The sequence below is a fragment of the Ahaetulla prasina genome, chromosome 10 (assembly GCF_028640845.1).
Source record: "Ahaetulla prasina isolate Xishuangbanna chromosome 10, ASM2864084v1, whole genome shotgun sequence".
Classification (NCBI taxonomy): Eukaryota; Metazoa; Chordata; class Lepidosauria; order Squamata; family Colubridae; genus Ahaetulla; species Ahaetulla prasina.
Window position 1 is genome coordinate 16,764,781 of NC_080548.1, and position 22,838 is coordinate 16,787,618.

Here is a 22,838-nt window from a genome sequence, read left to right on the forward strand (position 1 = left end):
ATTCCATTCCATTCTACATTCCAATATCTATTCTACTCTATATTCCTATTCTATTCTATTCTATTTCTATTCCATTCTATTCTACATTCCAATATCTATTCTACTCTACTCTATATCCCTATTCTATTCTATTCTATTTCTATTCTATTTCTATTCCATTCTATTCTGCATTCCAATATCTATTCTACTCTACTCTATATTCCTATTCCTGTTCTGTTCTGTTCTACCTTAAGATCTGGAGTTTATGCTTGCATTTATGTTTTGCAATAAACAGTGACTACGTTCAAGGGATAGGTTAAGTAATATCTTCAGGTGGGGCGTGGGGGTGGACTAGAGGATCTCCAAGGTCCCTTCCACGACTGTGATTCTAAGGCTCGGTTTCTGCACGCCCTTAAACACGGAAGGAGCAAGAACAAGGGAGAGGAGAAAGATGACGCTGCTGCCGCCGCACAGTGTCCCCATTCTGCCCAGCCCGAGATGAGATTTAGGGTCAGTAGAAAGACACGTCCGTTTGCTAGCCAAGACACGGGGCGTCCCCCGTTCGCCTCGAGAGATGACTGTTAGCATTCGGTTGACAGCCCAGCCGAAGCGCGGATACGGCTCGGTCCGCTTTGTCTCTTTTGACGCAACGCAAAATTTTTGTTCTTTTCGAGCCATCCGTTATTCCGGCATCTCGCTTTGAACCTGTGTAGGGTCTCGTGCTTGGGCATGGGGTTGGACTAGAAATCAGGGGTCTCCAACCTTGGCCACTTTAAGACTTGTGGACTTCAACTCCCAGAATTCCTCAGCCAGCTTTGCTTTGTTGACAGCTTTGAGCTTTGCTGGCTGAGGAATTCTGGGAGTTAAAGTCCACAAGTCTTAAAGTAGCCAAGGTTGGAGACCCTTGGACTAGATGACCGACAAAATCCCTTCCAACTCTGTTAATCTGTTAAAATTGGACTCTTGCCCAGGGTCTCCAACCTTGGCCACTTTAAGACTAGTGGACTTCAACTCCCAGAATTCCTCAGCCAGCAAAGCTCAAAGCTCAGCAAAGCAAAGCTGGCTGAGGAATTCTGGGAGTTAAAGTCCACAAGTCTTAAAGTGGCCAAGGTTGGAGACCCCTGCTCTAGCCTCATTTCTTCCTTGCTCTCTATGGTAAAAAAGATACCTCGACGCGGGCCACCTGACATCTATACCTCCAGCCCCACCCCTACCCTCCCCCCGGCTGGCGCCTTCCCGTGACGTCAGAGCGCCGCTCCTGTTTTTTTTTCCCTTGCCGCTTCCCCAAATACCGACGGCGCGCCCCGCCTCCCGCTTCGGAGTGACGTCCGGAGAGACTCAATGAGCCTCCAGAGAAGGCCAAAGCGCCCGCCTCACGGCGGCTGAATAGCGTCGACGTTAGCCAATGACATCGAGAGGAGGGAAGGGACACCACGTCGGGTTGGACGAAAGCTGCTCTTGTCGGTGGAGGCGGCGGAAATGGCGGCGCTTTACGCTTGTACCAAGTGCCACCAGCGGTTCCCTTTCGAGGCGCTCAGCCAAGGGCAGCAGCTCTGTAAGGTCAGGGCCGGGTGTGGGGATCGGGGAAAGGCGAAGGGTGAGCCGGGGAGGGCGGAGGGGGGGACGGAGGGGAAGGTGGGGAAGTTTGTAAACAGAAATTATGAGTATGAATGTAGGTTCGATTCCCACCCCCGAATCCATCCGGGCTGAGGCCGAGGCCTCTTGGGGTGGCGCTGCCCGTCGCCGCCTTGAATTTTGAAACAAAACAGCACTGTGGCCTCCTTCGCAGGGTTGTTGTTGCGGTATTTAGGCAAAAAATGGCTATCCAAAGAGGTGACTTGGAGCCAGTCCCCCCCCCAACCCAACCCACCTCACAGGGTTGTTGTTTTGGGTAAAATAGGAGTAAGGCTATCGAGTAGGTCGCCACTTCGAGTATACTACTTACAGTTATAAATCCCGCCTTTATTTATATAAATAAATAAGACTGGATTAAAAAAAATCTAACACTAGGTGGTACACTCAATTATTTATATATAAAAAGCCAATTATAATAATTGGGATCGCTGATAGAAGGATGAAATTGTTCTGTAAGGGTGTGTTAGGTATTTATTTACTGCCCGTTCAAGAAATCATATTTTGATTCGCCTTCAGTCAATTGCATTAAAATAGAATAAAATCAATCAGGGAAGTGAGTATAAACGAGGCTCGTCCCCATTTCGTTCACACGACGGCTCTTTTGTAGGATAAAGTTAACGTTTAGAATAGAATAGAATTTAAAAAATTTATTGGCCAAGTGTGATTGGACCCACAAGGAATTTGAGTGCGTATGCTCTCAGCGTACATAAAAGAAAAGATACGTTTACTAATATAACTTAGTAAAAATTTAGTAAATGTCATCTTATTTAACTTCAATTCCAGCTCCGAACTTCAGAGTAGTGATGTTTATGGCAGTGCATTTAAAACCTGGTTGTTGATTTAATCCTGTTTTGTTTGTACAAGACACTAAATGCTGAAAAATCAATAACACTGATCAAGTTTAATACATTGTATCAGTGTATTGTATCTGACCTGAAAATCAGGCCTTTGGTAACATCTTTTCTGATACAGTAACAGATTTTATTAAAAAGGCAGAAGCTTTTGGGAGCTGCATTTGATGAAGAAAACTGATTCTTGAAATCTTTTGCCTTTACATAGGTAGCAAGTCAGCACCTACCCCCTAAAAGAATGAAATATTTTGGGAAATATTAAAAAGGAAGAATGTTATATTTTCCTAAAGGAGAAATTGAGAAAACATGCTCTTAAAGACAGAAAGCAGACTCAGTATTTCTTAACAGCCCCCAACAGATATTTTTTTTGCCAGTTAAGAAAGATTGGGCCAGCCTATTCAGAAACCAGCCCCAGTTTCCAGCAGAAACTGAGGAGGCCAGCTTTTAGAAATGTAGATGTGGTAATCCATTCGGAAAAACTAGGTCAAGAGAGAAACTCACATAAGCAACAAACAAAAGGTTGACAAAATTAGCTCAGACAAACACTTAGGATTTGCATTTCCCCTTTTGCCTATAGAGACAGCCATGACCCCTACATGACCCCTGTAGGAATCCCACGACAGCCAATAGAATATTAAAGGATATGTTCTTGCACAGGAAGCTCAAATACAAAGCCCAAAGAAAGTGTAAAAACCCACCCACTCTCAACTCCATTTTGTCAGCTGCCCAGAATCACATGTGGTTTTGTTTCATCCATAAACCATCTTTCCAATTGACCTCCATGTTTCCAGGGTCTCTCTCCCAGCTTGGAAGTGAACCAGAGGGATTTTCCTCTGAACACATAAAATATGTAAATCAGAAAAGGTGCTATTGATTCCTTCTAATTTGTCTTTGACAACATATAGACTAATACAATTCCCCATCTGAACTGGTTAAGTGTGACCTGATTAAGTGTATTGTGTAAACATCACCAGTGAGTGGAGACTGTAGTCTAAGCCTCTGTGGTTGGTTAATGTGACTCTGGTCACTTCAGCCTTCTGTATTACTGCCCTTCCTTTATACTTGCTAACTACATTTTGGAGAACTGAAATCCAGCATATTTAGAGGCATGAGGTTTAGGAAAGCTGTATGGAACTGTGCTGAGATTTATCTTAAATTTAACCTTTCTTGTCAACCAGTCATAATGGTTTGTAGATTTGTACTGTACACACCTAGCTAATTATAGTTGAATCAACAAATCCTGGTTAATGAAAGCATGATTTAATGATATATGAAATCAACTTCATATGACTATTGTGCTGCACTGGTTCTCCAGGTTTCATATCTCTAAGGAGGAAATGTATTGAAAAGCAGAAGAGGTGTGCCCCAATCCTGATTTCTAACCTTTTCTAAAGCACAGGAGTCAAACTTGCGGTGTCATGTGACATATCGTGATTTTTTTCCCCCTTCGCACAGCCGGGGTGTGCATGGCCAGCCCATGGGCCACCAGTTTGACACCCCTTTTCTAGAGTCATCCAACCATCATTGTGCCCATATAATAATCAGGAAGATAGAATTTAAAAAAACCACACACCTTAATGGTGTTTAATAGCAATATAACTTACTAGTGAGAAAATGGCCCTCAGAATTCAAAAGTATGTGTATTTACCTGGGAATAAATTCCACTGATTTCAACAATACTTATTTCTAAAAAAAATTGATTCGTTGGGCCATGGATGATGAGAAATGTACCTTGGAAAGATAATTTGGAATTGAATAAACAGATGCTTTGTGGGTTTAACCCTATGACCATTTAATAGTTTTAGCTATTCCTCCATGCATTTATTGTTCATTAGCCACTGATTTAATTAAGTTGTGTATCTAGCAAAATAAATTCTGAATGGTGCTTGTTAAGTTAGATTTGGGGTATAGTCATTGTGAGTTATTACCTTTTTGTATACCATCCTTGTACTAAACTGTTCCTGTTTGAAACTGGTGTACAATAAAGTCTATACAGTAATAAGATCTAGGCAATAAAATTAATACTGTAGATAAGTATCCTGCAGAGGTTGAATCCAGTTAGATAAGAGTAAGAAGGACAATATTGTCTGTTGTTCTGGATTAAATTAAACTGGAGGAGAAAAGGCTCCAGGAGAGCAATTTAAGGATGGGGAAAAAATAATGTTGATTAGAGAGAAGATTACTATTTCAGAATCCTTGTGGGCAAAACAGGACTTTTAAGTGAACCATTAAATTGCATTGGATAGTATTACGTTATGTTGCTACAGTGATTCAAGTGCTGTGGTAGCTTCCTAGAGAGAGCCCTTGTTATTACTCTTAATAACAGCTGAATTCAGTAGATGTATGGGGCATTTTGTATGCTATTTACAGTAAAATTTTCTGCTGATGCTTTTCTCTGGGAGTTTGCATGCATTTCAAATCTTTTTAACACATCCTTACTTTTTCAGGAATGTCGAATTGCACACCCAATTGTTAAATGTACCTACTGTAGAACTGAATTCCAGCAGGAGAGGTAAATATTTTATATGATAAATTATTAAGAAGTAGCAACATGGAATGGTATGGGTGAGGGGTTTGAAGTAGCTGGCCTACAACAGTGATGGCTAACCTTTTTGCCATCGCGTGCCAAAAGTGGGGAGAGCGGGGGGGGTGTCGCATGTGCGTGCCCACACCCATAATTCTATGCACCCTGACCCCTGCGCATGCACGTGCAACCCCTGCTTTTGGCACACAATGGCACAGTGGGCCCAGTAGGCCCATTTTTCATCCTCCCCAGGCTCCAGAGGTTTTCTAGGAGCCTGGGGAGGGTGAAAACAGCCTTCCCCACTCACACACGCTGAAGGCCTCTGGAAACAACCCATTTGCCGAAGGGCCTCTGGGGGAGAGGAGAGGCCGTTTTCGCCCTCTCCAGGCTCCTAGAAAGGCTCTGGAGCCTGGGGAGAGCGAAAAATGGGCCTTCTCCACCCCCCTGAGGCTCTCCGGAGGCAGGAAACAACCTGTTTCCCTACTTCCAGTGGACCCAGAAGGCCACGCATGCACGCCGAAGCTGAGCTTGCATGCCCACTGATAATCGCTCCATGTGCCATCTGTGGCACGCGTGCCATAGGTTAATCTGTATCTGACTGATGTTTTCCACACAAAAACTTTTTACACTGTTCTCTTATTTCCAATGTGTTTTGAATACCAGTAAATAGTTCAAAATGCTTTATGACTTAATGTTCAGCCATGCAGAAGAACAGACACTTCACACTAGTGTTCTAAATTATGCTTGTAGCAGTTTAGAAATAAATTCTGTTGAAAGAGAGAGCACTTCCAAGAGAAAAGAATTATGGAAAGTACCGTTTGTCTTCTATCCGTGTATGGTAGCTATTATGAAAAAAATGAAATCAAAATATTTTCTTCTCCACTGCTGCTGTAATGCTAGTCATGACTCTAGAACAACTCATTACTTCCTTTAGTAGCTCCCTGGGATGCTGTTAGTGCCAGCTCTAACTTTATGGAAGTGCCACTAGCATTGGCAGTAACTACAGGATTGGGATTCCCACATATAATGCTGCATCCGCAATGAAGTCAGATGGGAATTTTTTTATGGCAGCTCTGCACATTCAATATGCCAAATAGGTATTGTGATTTGGACCCCAGATTTTGGCCAGAAGGGAATTAAAATCCACCATATCTGTATGCTTGAACTGTATGAACAATGGCAGCCAGCAAGATTACAGTAATTTGTAAATATAGTTAGTCCTTGACTTAAACCACAATTGGGGCCAGAGTTTCCATTGCTAAGCAAGACGTTTGTTAGGTAAGTCACGCTTGATTTTTATGACCTGCCTGTTAAGTGAATCAGGAGGTCGTTAAGCAAATCCTGCCTCCCCCATTAACTTTGCTTGCAGGAAGATGACTGGAAAGGTCACAAATCCCAATCATTTGACCCCACTGTAACAGTGATAAATATGTGCCATTCGCCAAGTGCCCAAATAGTAAGCATGTGACCTTGGAAGTTCTGCAATAGACAGAATAGAATAGAATAGAATAGAATTTTTATTGGCCAAGTGTGATTGGACACACAAGGAATTTGTCTTGGTGCATATGCTCTCAGTGTACATAAAAGAAAAGATACGTTCATCAAGGTACAACATTTACAACACAAATGATGGTCAATATATCAATATAAATCATAAGGATTGCCAGCAACAAGTTATAGTCATACAGTCATAAATGGAAAGAGATTGGTGATGGGAACTATGAGAAGATTAATAGTAGTGCAGATTCAGTAAATAGTTTGACAGTGTTGATGGAATTATTTGTTTAGCAAAGTGATGGCCTTCGGGGAAAAACTGTTCTTGTGTCTAGTTGTTCTGTTGTGCAGTGCTCTATAGCGTCGTTTTGAGGGTAGGACTTGAAACAGTTTATGTCCAGGATGCGAGGGATCCTGGAATGAGCACTTGCTGTAAGTCACTTTTTTCAGGCCTGCTGTAACTTCAAGAGGTCACTAAATGGTTGCAAGTCAAGGACTATCTGTAAATGGAGATTTTTGCAGTAATTCCCCTCTGTTGTTTAAGATTGCTTAGAAGAATGCATTCCTGAGTTCAGTGGGACTTCTTGGGAAAGGGGTTATGGATTGTTCCTTCAGTTATATTGATCTAAGTGGGAATTATTTTTGTGATAGGATTGCTGTATGCTACAGATCCATGATGGGGAACATATGGCACGCGTGTCGGAGGTGGCACACAGAGCCCTCTCTGTGGGCACATGTGCCTTCTGGTTTTGCAGGTGACAGAGTGCCTGAAAACAGTCTGAAAAACAGCAAAAAAATGGCCAAAAAACAGGCTGTCATTTTTCAGACTGTTTTCAGGCTATTTTTCAGCCTGTTTTCAGGCCTGTTTTTGGGCCAAAAATGGCCAAAAAACAGGCATGCACGCACCGGCCAGGTCTCCAGGTTTCCAGCACTCTGGCACATGCGCATGCACACACATTCCATTTTGGGCACTCAGTGCCCAAAATGTTTGCCATCACTGCTCTAGATAGTAATTTTGGGAACTTGTGAGCAGCTCCAGTTAATTTAAATATGAATACTTCAACAAGCAATGCCTTCTCTTTGTATCGAGTTCTTAAATTAGGAGAATATTTACACTTTTTACATCTAAAAACTGGACCTCAGGCATAAGTCATCCAAGAACCGTATAATGAAGGGCACAGTAAACCTGTGGATTTCCAGATGTTGCCCATGATGAATTGATTCATAATTATTAAGGGATAATGAAAAATGAAGTCTAACCAACCGGAAACCCCTGATATAAGATAAAACATAATGTGAAAGCCACAAATGTGTTTAAAATTCTGCCTTCTATATTTGATCAGCATACATTGGGGCTGTGCAGCTGTTCAGCTATAAACTCCAAAAGGTGCTTAACATCTATTTGCAATCCCTTTTTAAAATTACCGTTTGTTTAAATAAAAATTCTTTTAAATCAACTGACATTAGAGGTCATGACTTTTATTTTAAAACCTGTACATCAGTCCATGTCTTCAACTAAGAGACAACAGAAATAAAAATTTGAAATATTCCAAGGCATTTGAACACTGAACAGGTATTACAACAATTCCCCCATTTGACATTAGAAACCCAGTTATATAAGTTACAAGAAATAGCTCTCCAAGAAAGAAAAGAGAGAAAAAAAATCAAAATAATATGTGTGCAAAATAATGTGCTCATTTGCTAGAGGTCGTTATGGTGAACAAAGCCCTGGCTGCAAACTGGCTGCTTTATGAATCAGCTCATTGATTTTATGAATGTAGTCTGATTTTTCTGCATAGTCACATCTAGAAGTAACACCTTTCCCAAATCTTTGATTCTTTGGCTCTATAGCAAGCAGGTCAGTCTCTTTGCCATAATTCAGTTTGCAGCTCTGTTTAACTTTCTTTTTGAGCTTCTCAGCAAGGACATGATGCCTTAAAAGTCTTAATATCTCATTAGAGAGGCTGTATCACGGGTTGCTCTAGTCTAGTGTAATGGCAGAAATGGGTGCCTTTTGCCGCTTTGCAGAATTTCAAAAGTTTTTTTTTCCCCCAATACTGTTTGGTATGAACTCAACCTCCTTCTCTGGTGGAGCACAATATCGCATTCCCAGGAATGACAACACACAGTTCGTGGCCTCCCTCTTCGCAGAGTGTAGCTGTTCCTGCAAAAGGGAGAGCAGGATCAAAACCAGTGTTACGTCTTGTAACTCATCTCCAACGTTCACATAGCTCACTCCATTTGCACCCCTTAAAGCACCTTCATCTTTTTCTGCAGTTGCTGCTGAATACCAAGAGAATAATGTAGCAGCTTTAAGGGATTGCAAACAGATGCTAAATTTGCACTCCTGTATGTCTTAAAACAGGGCTGTCAAACTCGCGACCCATAATCTCGATACGATGCAAAGTTTGAAACCCCTGCCTTAAACCATCCTTTGGAGATGGAATCTGAATAGCTGCATGGCCCTAAGCCGCATTGTCCAATTTCATTTTTTTTAATACTCTGTTTTTTTCTTTTGCTAGTAAAACCAATACAATATGCAAGAAGTGTGCTCAGAATGTGAAACTTTATGGGACGGTATGTATCAAAACTTTTTTTTTTCCCTTCAGCAATTTGGAATGGTTACCGATAATATAAAACCATCCCTAATAGAAGTAGCAATAAAGCAGTAGCAGAGGAAAAACTCATTCATGGAAATGTGTATTATTATTATAAATTGGTATTAAAGTCGTATGCTGCCCAATTCCCCACAAACTTAAGGATTAGCTGAAATGGGTTGATAGTCTGGTAGTGCAGTGTTTCTCAACCTCAACCTACTTTAAGATACATGGATTTCAACTCTCAGGATTCCCCTAGGCCAGGGGTGTTAAACTCGATTTCAATGAGGCCTGCATTAGGGTTGGGTTTGACCTGAGGGGGGCATGGCCAGGGGGCATGGCCAGCATGATGTCACTTGGGGGGGCTGTGGTGGCCCGAGTGCTCTTCCAGTGAAAACAGGCTCCTGAGCTCCGTTTTCCGCTGGGACAGCCTCCTGCAACCCCCAGCCAGCGAAAACGGAGCTTGTGAGGGCCGCAAACTCCGTTTTCGCTGGCAGAGGCATCGCAGGCCTGTCCTTTACTATTTCTAGGGCGGCCCCACCAGCCAGATCTAAGGACTCCGCGGGCCAGATCTGGGCCCCGAGCCTTGAGTTTGACACCCTTGCCCTAAGCAGAATGCTGACGAGGGAATCCTGGGAGTTGAAGTCCACATATTTCAAAGTTGCTGTAGCTGAAAAATACGATGATGGTAGATAGTAGAACCCTCAGTGATTTCTGGTAAACCACTATAGCTCATGTAGCTTGTAGTGAGAGTGGCTCAGAATGACTGGCTCCTGATGTACGTTTTCCATCACTGGCCTAGTTCCTGATAAACAGATGAGGTTGTCCCAAAGAATGTCTCCATGTAAGCCAGCTAAGGCATTTGAGCATTAATTGAAGTTGCATTCTTAAGTACATTTGTTACATTTCAAGTGCCTAAAGATCTTATAATGTGCGTTCTCGCTTTGTAAGTTTAAAACACTTTAAAATAAGACTTTTTTTAAAAAAAAAAATTAAGCTGTGTGAGGGCTATAATACTGTTTCAGTATATAAGAGGATTATTTTCCACGGTTGATCAAAGAAAAGTAACAACTATAGAGACGTTAAATACTTGTGTCATTATCAGTTTCTCTCCCCCCACCCACTTCTACTCAATTATTTCATTGGAAAAAAGCTTGGAATGCATTGTTAGAAGCATTTGAGCAGATGGGAATATATTCCAAAGTGATGCTAATCCCTTTGTTGTTTCATCTTCTTTATTATTTAAGCCAAAGCCATGCCAGTACTGCAACATAATCGCAGCATTTATTGGCAACAAGTGCCAACGGTGTACAAACTCGGAGAAGAAATATGGGCCACCCCATTCATGTGAACAGTGTAAGCAACAGTGTGCCTTCGACAGGAAAGATGATAGGAAAAAAGTGAGTATCTATGTATGTCCTGTTCAGGTAGTCCTCGACTTACGACAGTTCAGTTAGTGACCGTTCAAAATTACAGCAGCACTGAAAAAAAGTACCGTATTTTTTGGACTATATGGCGCACCAAGAATTCAAAGAGGTAAGAAAAAAAAGTTTTTGCCCTTCCCCCCCCCAGCCCCCAGGGGCACTCTGCAGGCCTCCCAAACCCTCTTTTGCAAAAACGAGGTGCCAGAGGGTTTGGGAGGCCTGCAGAGTGCTCCTGGGGGCTAGGGGAGGGCAGAAACGGGACAGTTTTTCACAAGAATGAAATGAGCTAGGTGGGGCTTTGGGAGGCCAAAAATGGCTAATTTCTTTTTTTATATATACAATCTTTTTTTAAGACGCACAAACATATAATGCATATTTTCTGAATAGAGTATTGACCAAGTCAAAAATTCATACAGCTTAATTTCTCAATATTTACTATATATAAATTCCAATTTCTGCCAAGATTCTACTTTCCCCCTTTTATCTCTTATTTTTATTTTTTATAGAATATATAGTCAAAATTACCATCCGCCCTCACCGCTTTATCTTTACCTATTACAGATTGTTCTCTTCATTATCATATATGTTCTTAACATTTTTTCAATAAATCTATTGAAACTTTAAACACATTCAATCATTTCTTTTTTCACAGTTATTTCTTAGTTTCATTGTTTCCCAAAGATGGACCCTAAAACATATATTTCTTTATATTAGTTTAACATCATCTTTGTCTAAAAATTAATCATTTTACCATTTACTCACCAAAAACTGTTAACCACCAAATTCTTCATATTTATTTTTTGTATCCCCCTTTTTAAATAAACCTAGCTTCCCTTTCAATCATTTCAACTTCCCCTTTCTAATAATTCCTTTTTTATAATGCAATTTTTACAGTCCCAGTATTAATACAATTCCTTTACACTTTCAGGGTTACACAATATATTTCCTAAAAATGGCTGTTTTCAATGTATAAGACGCACCAACATTTCCACCCACTTTTGGGTGGTGGGGGAAGGTGCGTCTTATACTCCAAAAAATACGGTAACTTGTGACTGTTTTTCACATTTACGACCATTGCAGCATCCCCAAGGTCACATGATCAAAATTCAGGTGCTTAGTCAACTGGTTCATATTTATGACCGTTGCAGTGTCCTGGGGTCATGTGATACACAGGGGTCACCTATGATGATGTCTCCCATCGTAAATGACACATAAAAGGGCTCATGTCTCTACAGGTAGTCCTCAACTTACAACCGTTTGTTTAGTGACTGCTTGAAGTCACAACAGCTTTGAAAAAGGTGATTTATGACAGTTTTTCACACTTAACAACCATTGTGCAATCCACATGGTTAGGGTTCAAAATTCAGACGCTTACCCGACTGATTCATATTTATGACGGTCACAGTGTCCTGGGATCACCTTTTGCGACCGCCTGACAAGCAGAGTCAATGGGGAAACCAGATTCATTTAACAACTGGGTTAATAACTTATCAATTGCAGTGATTCGCTTAACAACAACTGTGGCAAGAAAGGTCATAAAATGGGTCAAAACTCGCTTAACAAATCTTTCACTTAGCAAGAGAAATTTGAGGCTCAGCTGTGGTCATAGGTCAAGGACTACCTGTATAGAATGGATACTTTACTATATGTAGACTTGAAGCATATTATTGTACCTGCCAGGATCCTGGCAGCAGCTGACTTTGGTGCTAGCCATTATTTCTAGCTGCACCTCAGTCACTGAGACGGAACTGAAATCATGAATAACAAATTTTACAGGTTTTAGAGGGGAAAAACCTGTCTAGGTTAAACATTGGGGTTTTTTTCCCAATAAGGTATCAGTTGAATAAAATATCATTTTCCTTAGGAGGGAGGAATTGAAGTGTTGGTCTGTATTAAACAGCAAAAAAATTTTTTAATTCATTGGGTTTCAAAATGGGGAGATTGTTTTTGGGAAAGATGGAGGAGCCTATTTCTGATTCCTGTTGGGTTCACATGCCTCTTCCATCCTGTTTTGGCAACATTAAAGTTTGCATTCATTTCTCTGAAATGACCTTTTGATGTACATTTCTAAGCTGCAAACTACCGTATTTTTTGGACTATTAAGACGCACCGGAGTATAAGACGCACGTTAATTTTTGGGGAGGAAAATAAGAAAAAAGCTGATTAGCAGGTGGATCGGCCTCCCGGAATACCCCCAGTCAGCTGTTCCCAGAGGTGAACTTTAGCAACAGGTTTGTTGGTTGTGAGCTCTGCGCCTTGTTTTTTTTTTTCAGCCTCTGAAACCTCCATTTGAGAGGCTGGGTAGAGCTACATTTGGTGTATAAGACATACCCAAATTTTCACCCTCTTTTGTGGGGGGGAAGGTGTGTCTTATACTCCAAAAAATATGTGACATTTTATACACCAACAATAATATGCAGCTTGGTTCCTCTCTCCACATGAATCTGTTGACCAAATCTGTTAACAAAAACCCATTTCTCTGTTGTTTTCCTTGATTTCAGGTAGATGGGAAGTTACTCTGTTGGCTTTGCACGCTCTCCTATAAGCGAGTGCTACAGAAAACTAAAGAACAGCGTAAACATTTACACACCTCCTCTCGGACAAGCTTGCCGGAAAAGGAGCAATATGGCCGACTTAACTGTGGCATCCACTATAGCAGGTATCTTTGCTTTGCACGCTGTTTTCTAGCTGCTCGTTCTTTTTTTTTAAGTCAATGATCTTGCTGACTTACGCGAAGCCAGGAGTGTCATACTGGCAGCCCGCAGGCTGGATGCATCACAGGCAGGCCACGCCCATCCTGGCTCCGCAAAGGGAGAATAGAATAGAATAGAATAGAATAGAATAGAATAGAATAGAATAGAATAGAATAGAATAGAATAGAATTTTTTATTGGCCAAGTGTGATTGGACACACAAGGAATTTGTCTTGGTGCATATGCTCTCAGTGTACATAAAAGATACGTTCATCAAGAATTCTAAGGTACAACACTTAATGATAGTCATAGGCTACAAATAAGTAATCAGGAAACAACATCAATATAAATCGTAAGGATACAAGCAACAAAGTTACAGTCATACATTCATAAGTGGAAGGAAATGGGTGATGGGAACAATGAGAAGATTAATAGTAGTGCAGATTTAGTAAATAGTTTGACAGTGTTGAGGGAATTATTTGTTTAGCAGAGTGATGGCATTCGGGGGGAAAACTGTTTTTGCGTCTAGATGTTCTGATGTGCAGTGCTCTATAGTGTCGTTTTGAGGGTAGGAGTTGAAACAGTTTCTGTCCAGGATGTGAGGGGTCTGTAGATATTTTCACAGTCCTCTTTTTGACTGGTGCAGTATACAGGTCTTCAGTGGAAGGCAGGTTGGTAGCCATTGTTTTTTCTGCAATTCTAATTATTCACTGAAGTCTGTGTCTGACTTGTTGGGTTGCAGAACCAAACCAGACAGTTACGAAAACGTCATGATACGTCATATGACACAATCAAGTTTGACACCCATGGGCTAAGCCAAGGTTTGCTTAAGTATAGCTAGTCTTCATTTAATAATGGTAACTGGTACCGCAAACTCCATTGCTAAGTGATGTGGTTGTAAAATACAACATAATGTGACCGCGTCAACTTACAACAATTGTGACAGTTTCACTTACCATCATTAAGCAAATACTGTGGGGTAGTTAAGCACAACATCACACAATCACCATTCGTGAACTCCTGCCAGCTTCCCCCTAGCAATGATGGATGGTACCTAGTTCAGGTAATGAAATGTCTGCAAGAAAAAAGCAAAGCTCAGAGAGCACCAAGGACCCCTCATTTCAACCCTGAGCTTCAGGCGTCCTCCTTTATTGGTAACGGCTGAAAATTTTAAAATCGTGGATTTCGAGTTGGCCAGTTTTCCAGGCTGTGGTTAATTTCTCCTCTGTGCTCTTTCTGCAGCCAGAAAACCTTATCTACATCTTCTATTCAGAATGAACTCCCAAAGAAAAAACCCAAGTTTGATGCCATATTAGCCAATGGAGACAGGTAAGCTACTTAAAGGGCTATTGGATTTTGTCTTTGCTTAAAAAAGAAAGAAAAGAAAGCATTTGAATACACATTCTGGTGTTTACGGATGAAAATTAGAAGTTCCTCAAACTGCCCTCAAAATGAGTCAATCTGAAAAGGAAGATGGACATCTCTCTCTTTCTCCTTCCTCCACTTGCCCCCACCCCCCTTCATGCCACAATTTCACACTTACGTCTCCTGCAGAGCTGCTCTTTACCTCTGCCTAGGGAGATTCTCATTGGCTTGCAAGCAATTTAAAAGTAGGGTTTTCAATAGGCCTGTGATATAGAAAAAATTAATGCAATGTGCTCTCTCCAATCTTTTATGGTTTCAGTCTTGTTCAGTCTTTCTATTTATATAATAAAACTGTGCGTATTGTTGTTGTCAGTTGCGAAGTCGTGTCTGACCCATCACGATCCCATGGACAACGTTCCTCCAGGCCTTCCTGTCCTCTACCATCCTCTGGAGTCCATTTAAGCTCACGTCGACTGCTTCAGTGTCTCCATCCAGCCACCTCGTCTGTCGTCCCCTTCTTCTTTTGCCCTCAATCTTTCCCAGCATTTGGCTCTTCTCCAGTGAGTCCTTCCTTCTCATTAGGTGGCCAAAGTATTTAAGTTTCATCTTCAGGATCTGGCCTTCTAAAGAGCAGTCAGGGTTGATCTCCTCTAGGACTGACCTGTTGGATCGCCTTGCAGTCCAAGGGACTCACAGGAGTCTTCTCCAGCACCAGAGTTCAAAGGCCTCAATTCTTTGGCACTCAGCCTTTCTTTTGGTCCAACTTTCATAGTCATACATTACAACTGGGAAAAACATAGGCTCGACAATACGCACTTTAGTTGGCAGGGTGATGTTTTTGCTTTTTTGTATGCTATCTAGATTTGCCATAGCTTTCCTCCCCAGGAGCAAGCGTCTTTTAATTTCTTGGCTGCAGTCCCCATGTGCAGTGATCTTGGAGCTCAGGAAAATAAAATCCGTCACTACCTCCATTTCTTCCCCATCTATTTGCCAGGAATTGAGAGGGCCGAATGCCATGATTTTTTCTTAATGTGCATATTAATATAACGTTTATTTTACTCTGTATATTGTAGTTCAGATACTCAAATTATTTTATTTATAGCAACTCAGCACAGCTACTCCTCTTTTAGTGACCATAATTGGGAGCAGTTATTCCATTGCTAAACATGTTTGCTAAGCAAAACATCATACGGCCATGAAAGACTTATAAACTCACTTCCCCTTGGGTTAAGGGAAACATCACATGACCACAACTTACGGTTTTATTTTCCCCTTCTCTATAAACTCTACTTGTTGCAAACTGGTTGCAGAGCACATAAATGATTATCATTCAACTGAGGGTTGGTGCAGTGATTGTAAATGCAAAGATTATTCAAAAAGCTATTTTTAACACCATCATAACTTCAGTCATTCAACGAGGCAGGCATTAAGAAAGGACTGTTTCTAATTGTTAAATTAAAACTTGCCAAGCAGTCTAGTATTGTTATCCACAAATTTCAGGGCAAGGATGAAGGCTGAGGAAGCAAAGCTATTCTGTTGGAATCCTTCTTTATCATGACCTCCAGTCTACGTGGAGAGCCCTTGGTGTTGTAATCACAACATATTTGAAAAATACCTGATTGGGGGAACTTGGCCTGTGGCCACCAAGGGTGGACATTCAGGATGCAAGAATTGAATGAAGGGGTTCCCAGGACACACACTGGTCTAATGCTGTACCATATTCAACTGCAAATTTGGAGGTTTGTATTTAGGCACAAATGATCAGGCTCAAATCATCCTACTTTGGACCAATTACGTATATGAAGGGCCAATTCTCTGGAGAAGGCTGTAATGTTAGGAAAGATGGAAGGAAAGAGAAGAAGAGCAAAGTGGATGGACTCAGTTGCAGAGATAATGATTGGACTGTTGCGGGACATGAAAAAACAGATTAGGGATAGATCATCTTGGAGAAGATCTATGTGGTTACCAGGAGTCAAAAACTACTTGATGGCATAATCAGATTGCAGCTAGCCCCAAGAAATATTTATGGAGATTCATCCAGGTCATGATTATCCCAAAGGTGCTTTTTCAAGAAAGTCCAGTTGCCTCTTGAAAAAAGCACCTTTGGGACTCAAGAAATATTCTTCAGTTTATTTAAGCAAACATAGTTTTTGGGAACCAATTGCTAATCTAAATTATCTAGAACCAAAGTATTTCAAACCTCTATTAAATTATAGAGGTACCTCTTAATGTTTTGCAGCATCTGAAATTTTCAACTTTATTAATATCCCTATAATTTCCAGAGTACTTTTGGGGGAGATTTGAAAACGAGAACCAGCTTAGCCTAGTGGTTAAGGCATGAGGTTAGAAACCAGGAGACTGTGAGTTCCAGTTCTAAGCAGGAAAGCGGGCTGGGTGACTTTTGGCCCGTCAGTCACCTCACAGTGTTGTTATTATGGGGAAAATAAGAGAAGGGAGGAATATTTTATTTTATTTATTTATTTTTATTTATTTTATTTTGTCACAACAATATATGTAGGTATCATACAAAAAGATTATATAGTATATAAACATATATATGAGTAAATATAAGGAGGTATAAGCATATATATATATAGGAAGAAGAAAAGAAAAACAATAGGACAGGAACGGTAGGCACGTTTGTGCACTTATGCACGCCCCTTATGGTCCTCTTAGGAATGGGGTGAGGTCAATAGTAGACAGTTTTTGGTTAAAGCTTTTAGGATTATGGAAAGAGACCACAGAGTCAGGTAAAGTATTCCAAGCACTGATGATTATGTGAGTTCACTGACTTTACAATATTATGTAATATTATGTTCACTGACATTACAATATTATGTAAGTTCACTGACTTGAATTATTTATAAAATAATAAAGGCAGGATAATCTAATTTATACACACATAAATTTGATTGGAAGTCCTTGCAGTGTTCATACATAGCCACTGGAGGGCAGGAATAAACTGAGAAAGAAATTACAAGTGGTCCTCGACTTACGACCTCAGTCTCACTTTTTTTCTTTTTAAGTGAGTTTTGTCCCATTTTCTTGCCTCAGCTGTTAAGTGAACCGCTGCTGGTGATAAGTTAGTAACCTGGTTGTTAGGTGAAATCTGGCTTTCCCACTGACTTTGCTCATCAAAAGGTCGCAAAAGAGGACCACATGACCTTGGGGCCCAACAACGGTCATAAATGTGAACCAGTGGCCAAGCATCTGAATTTTGATCACCTGATCCTGGAGATGCTGCAAAGGTCGTAACTGTGATAAATGGTCCTAAGTCACTTTTTTCAATGCCGTTGAAATTTTGAATGGTCACTAAATGAACTGCTGTAAATCGAGTACTGGCTTGCAGTCAAGCAAAGATGAGCCAGCAGGAATCTGACTGCAACTATTCTTGCACTCCGGTGTGCAAGATTTCAGTCCCAGATCTGTCTGTGATATGGAGGTTAATACAGCAGGAAATTGCATCAGATTTTCATCAGATCGGCAAACTTAGAAGGTTTATTTAAGCCTTCATTTAAGCAGAATAGTCCAGCCTTGTTTTTAAGTACAGGTAGTCCTCAACTTAGGGACTCAGTGGCTAAGATGCTGAGCTTGTCAATGGAAAGGTCGGCAGTTCAGTGGTTTGAATCCCTGGTGCTGCGTAATGGAGTGAGCTCCCATTACTTGTCCCAGCTTCTGCCAACCTAGCAGTTCTAAAAATGCAAGTAGAAAAATAGGGACCCACCTTTGGTGGGAAGGTAACAGCGTTCCGTGCGCCTTTGGCGTTGAGTCATGCCGGCCACATGACCACGGAGACGTCTTTGGACAGCACTGGCTCTTCACCCCCTACAGTTGGGAACGACTAGCACATATGTGCAAGGGGAACCTTTACCTTTCCTTGCATACATTTTTAAGCAAATCACTGCAGTTACCTGAATCAAGCACTTGTTAAGTGAATCCTACTTCCCCCGTTGACTTTGCTGGTTGGAAGCCGGCTGGTGGCCATCATAGGACCACAGGATGCTGCAACCGTTGTAAATACATGCCAGTTGTCTAGTGCCTAAATGCTGATCATGTGACTTTCGGGATGCTGCAGTTGTCATAAGTGCAAGGACCATCCAGTTGGGTTTTGTTTTTTTTTAGTGCCATTGTAACATTGAACAATCATTAAAGACTTGCCATTGGTTACTTTCCTGCATACATTATAGGTTTAATTAATTAATGCTCTTGCTAGATCTTATATTTGAGGCTGATTTTAATCATGTTATTTTAATGTAGGTACTGATGAGTCAATACAAAATAACAGAATAAGAGGGTTGGAAGGGACTTTGGAGGTCTTCTAGTCCAACTCCCTGCTTAGGCAGGAAACCCTACACCACTTCAGACAAATGGTTATCCAATATCTTCTTTTAAACTTCCAGTGTTGGAGCACTCACAACTTCTGGAGGCAAGCTGTTCCACTGATTAATTGTTCTCACTGTCAGGAAGTTTCTCATTAATTCCAAATTGCTTCTCTCTTTGATTAGTTTTCATCCATTGTTTCTTGCCCTGCCCTCAGGTGCTTTGGGGAATAGCTTGACCTCCCCCTTCTTTGTGGCAACCCCTAAGATATTGGAAGACTGCTATCACGTCTCCCCTAGTCTTTCTTTTCATTAAACTAGACATACATACCCAGTTCCTGCAACTGTTCTTCATAGGTTTTAGCCTCCAGTCCTCTAATCATCTTTGTTGCTCTTCTCTGCACTCTTTCTAGAGTCTCCACATCTTTTTTACATTGTGGCGACCAAAATGCTTGCATCTACCTATGTTTGTCTTTTGACGGTATTGTTTAAATCATTAAATGAATGTAAATTGAGGACTACATGTAGTTCTCTGATATCTGTAGACAATAAGGCGTTAACAAGTGGAACCAGGGTAGAGAAGGAAATGGCTATTCTATGTTTCTTTGCTAACTACCAGAGAAATCACCCTGATTGTTGCAATCTTCTTTATCATGGCCATTTTAAATTGCCTTGGGCTGTGTAAGTGGAGGTCTTCCTCTTTTGCTAGCATGCCATAATGTCCCAGAGAGTCATAATTTTTAGAGGGTTTATGTACAAGTCTGAAATAGCCAGCAAGCAAGAGTTATATATTGGTAGCTATAGTTTATCTTACCCAGCTATAATCCTGCTATGTTTACTGCTGAGTGTAAGAACATTTTCTACTTCAGATAAAGTTGACAGGCTCCAAACTGCTTCTCAGGTCACTGTACTAAAACAAAAAACTAGAACTATGTTGCACTTGTGTATTGTTCTGTTGCTTATTGACTGGTAGAGTTTTCAGCGTTCCAGTAAAAATATTTCTATCCACACATCAAAGCATGTTCTACAAATATGTAATTTTCAAATCTCACAGGACGAGGGCAGGTTTATTTTTAATCTAATAATGTGGTCAGTACTTGTGCAAAGTTGGAATGAAAAGAAGATAAATACAGGTAATCCCCCACCATAACTGAGCCCAAAATTTATGTTACTAAGTGAGAAATTTGTTAAGTGAGTTTTGCCCCATTTTATGGCTTTTCTTGTCACATTTGTTAACTGAATCACTGCAGTTGTAAAATTAGTAGTTTAACTGAATCTGGCTTCCCCATTGACTTGGCTTGTCATAAGGTTGCAAAATGGGATCACATGATCTTGGGACGCTGCAACAGTCGTAAGTATGAACCAGTTGCCAAGCATCTGAATTTTGATCTACAGAGATCGTAAGTGTGAAAAATGGTCATAAGTCACTTTTTTTCAGTGCCGTTGTAACTTCAGACGGTCACTAAATGAACCGTTGTAAGTTGAGGACTACCTGTATCCTCATTTGAATCATACTTGAATTATTCTCTAGACATTTTTCTGATTTAAGTTTTTCTGGCAACTCGCACTTCTAATGAAGGTACTAGGTTGAAGGAAGCTGCTATAAGATGTAGGATTATCCTTTTTGCCTCGTAGGATTTTTGGAGTCTGCAATTAATTAATTCAGAAAAATTCAAAATAGAAAGCACCTGATCTGTTTGATGGTGTGCCAAGGGATTATTACTTTTGAGTACAGGCAGAGCCATCCAACTGATGGAAAGAATCAGAAATTTTGGAGAGTTAAGTACTGTATTTTTCGGAGTATAAGACGCATTTTTTCCCTCCCCTAAAAGAGGCTGAAAATTTGGGTGTATCTTATACTCTGAATGTAGCCTTGCCCACCCACTGGCCCCCACCCTTTCTTCGGCCTCTGTGCATTCTCTTCCTGGCTGCAGAGATTGCCACAAACAATGGCTTGCGTTTTTGGGCTCCGTGCTTCCCGTTTTTAGACTCCAAACGCTTCGTTTGAGAGCCGTTCAAGGCTGTGGGGATCGCCAAAGCACATCCCTGCCGATTGCCACCTCTGCACATTGCATTTTCAGCCTCTGCGCATTGCGTTTTAGGCTTCCACACGCCCTGTTTTCTTGCCTCTGTGCGTCGCATTTTCAGGTGGCGATCGGCAGCGATGTGTTTTGGTGATTCCCCCACAGCCTTGAACGGCTCTCAAACAGAGCGTTTGGAGGCGGAAAATGCGAGGCGCACAGCCCAAATTGACAACCCGGAACAGCTGTTGCCTTGTCTTACCGCTTCCACACTTTACCTGCTTGACTCACTGGAGGTCCTTCCGACAATCAGCTGTGTTTTTGAAGCTACTTATTAGCCCCTATGAGGCGTGTGCTCACAACCAGCAAACTAATGTGCTGGAGCTGACCAGGCTAAAGACACTAGCCAGATGGATATCTGGTAGGCAAATTATTTTTTTCCTATTTTCCTTCCCAAAAACTAAGGTGCAGCTTATACTCCAGAGCAGGGGTCTCCAACCTTGTTCCCTTTAAGACTTGTGGACTTCAGCTCCCAGAGTTCCTCAGCCAGCTTTGCATCTTATACTCTGAAAAATACAGTATTCGTTCTTAGGAAAGAAAAAAAAATGAGTTTCATATTTTCCAGATAATCTCATTGCATTGTTTATTTTTTTATTAGAATTTAGAACAACAAACATAAAAACTATCAGAAAATAATATTTAAGATTTAAAAAGTGAAAAGTGCAGAAAAAAGAAAAAGTGACAAAAAGAAATATATAAAGAAATTATTTTAGGTCGATCTGCTGAAATCATTGTCAACAATTTATAATCTTTATTCAGTAATGACATTGGTCTATAATTTCTTATTAGAGTTAGATCTTGCCCCTCTTTAGGGATTAATGCTACATTAGCCTCTTTTCTGGCATCTTTCCTCCCTGTAAAATAGAATTCATCATTTTTTGGAGAGGTTGTAAAGGTTAATCCTCAAAGGATTTGCAATAGGAATCCGATAATCCATCTGGTCCTAGTACTTTTCCTGGATTAATCTTTTTTATGACTTCAGAAACTTCCCTTATTTTTATGGATTAATTCATAGTTTGTTTTTGCTTCTTTGTAAACCTTGTTAAACATTGGTTTTCTAAGCACTATCTATTTTCCAAAGAAATACCATAATGAGGAAATGTTTTTTGTATCACTGCATTGTCCATTATACAGTATGTCCGTCTTGAAGCTTCAAAATCATTTTCTTTTCTTTCTCTTTTATTAGTTTATATGCTAGCCATTTCCCTGGTTTATTTGCAAATTCAACATTCTTTTGCTTTGCATAGCTCATTTTTATTTCCATTTCTCTTAGAGTTAACGTTGACAAGTGATGCTTTAAAAATTTAATTTGATGTGAAATGCTTAACTTCTCTAGCAAATTCTTTCTTTTCTTTTTATCACATCCAAAATAGCCTTTGTTTTCTCTTGGGTCGTCTTTGTAAGATTAGTGTTATTTTATATGAAATAATAAGCGCCTGGGAGGGAGACCACAGCTGTGATATAAGGATATCTGCAAGAGGCACCTAAAGACCCTGGGAATGGACATTAACAACTGGGAAACCTTGACCTCCGATCGTTCAGCTTGGAGGCTATAGACGCAGCATGGCCTTCTCCAAGTAGAAGAGACATTTGTTCGGCAGGCTGAGGCAAAGAAGCAGACCCAGAACCAGCGAAATCTGAGGGCTGGGCAGGGGACAGAATGTATCTGCCCTCAAGTGTGGAAGGGATCGCCACTCTCGAATTGGCCTTTTTAGCCACACTAGATGCTGTTTTAGGATCTCTTTCCAGAGCACGATACCATAGTCTTTTGAGACTGAAGGATGCCAATGAATGATATGAAATAACATGTGATGAAAGTTTTCTTGTATCCCAAATCATTCTTAAATTAGTAACCTTATTTATTTATAAAAACTCTC

The 22,838-nt window shown here is 40.7% G+C and overlaps 1 protein-coding gene across 4 annotated transcripts in view; it reads left to right on the forward strand.

Annotated features, from left to right (window-relative positions):
- The first annotated feature begins 1,369 nt into the window (after window positions 1-1,369).
- FAM76A (family with sequence similarity 76 member A) overlaps window positions 1,370-22,838 on the forward strand; it is a 41,215-nt gene continuing 19,746 nt past the window's right edge. For 3 of the 4 annotated variants that reach the window (XR_009156605.1, XM_058195777.1, XM_058195778.1), the window contains exons 1-6: window positions 1,370-1,534; window positions 4,913-4,977; window positions 9,006-9,060; window positions 10,328-10,480; window positions 13,006-13,163; window positions 14,439-14,525. Coding sequence is in view for 3 of the 4 variants with exons in the window: in XM_058195777.1 (XP_058051760.1) it covers window positions 1,385-1,534; window positions 4,913-4,977; window positions 9,006-9,060; window positions 10,328-10,480; window positions 13,006-13,163; window positions 14,439-14,525 (668 nt within the window). In the remaining variant the exon portion in view is untranslated. Of the gene's footprint in view, window positions 1,540-4,912; window positions 4,978-9,005; window positions 9,061-10,327; window positions 10,481-13,005; window positions 13,164-14,438; window positions 14,526-22,838 lie in introns of all 4 variants that reach the window. The other variant, XM_058195779.1, reaches the window with a different exon arrangement.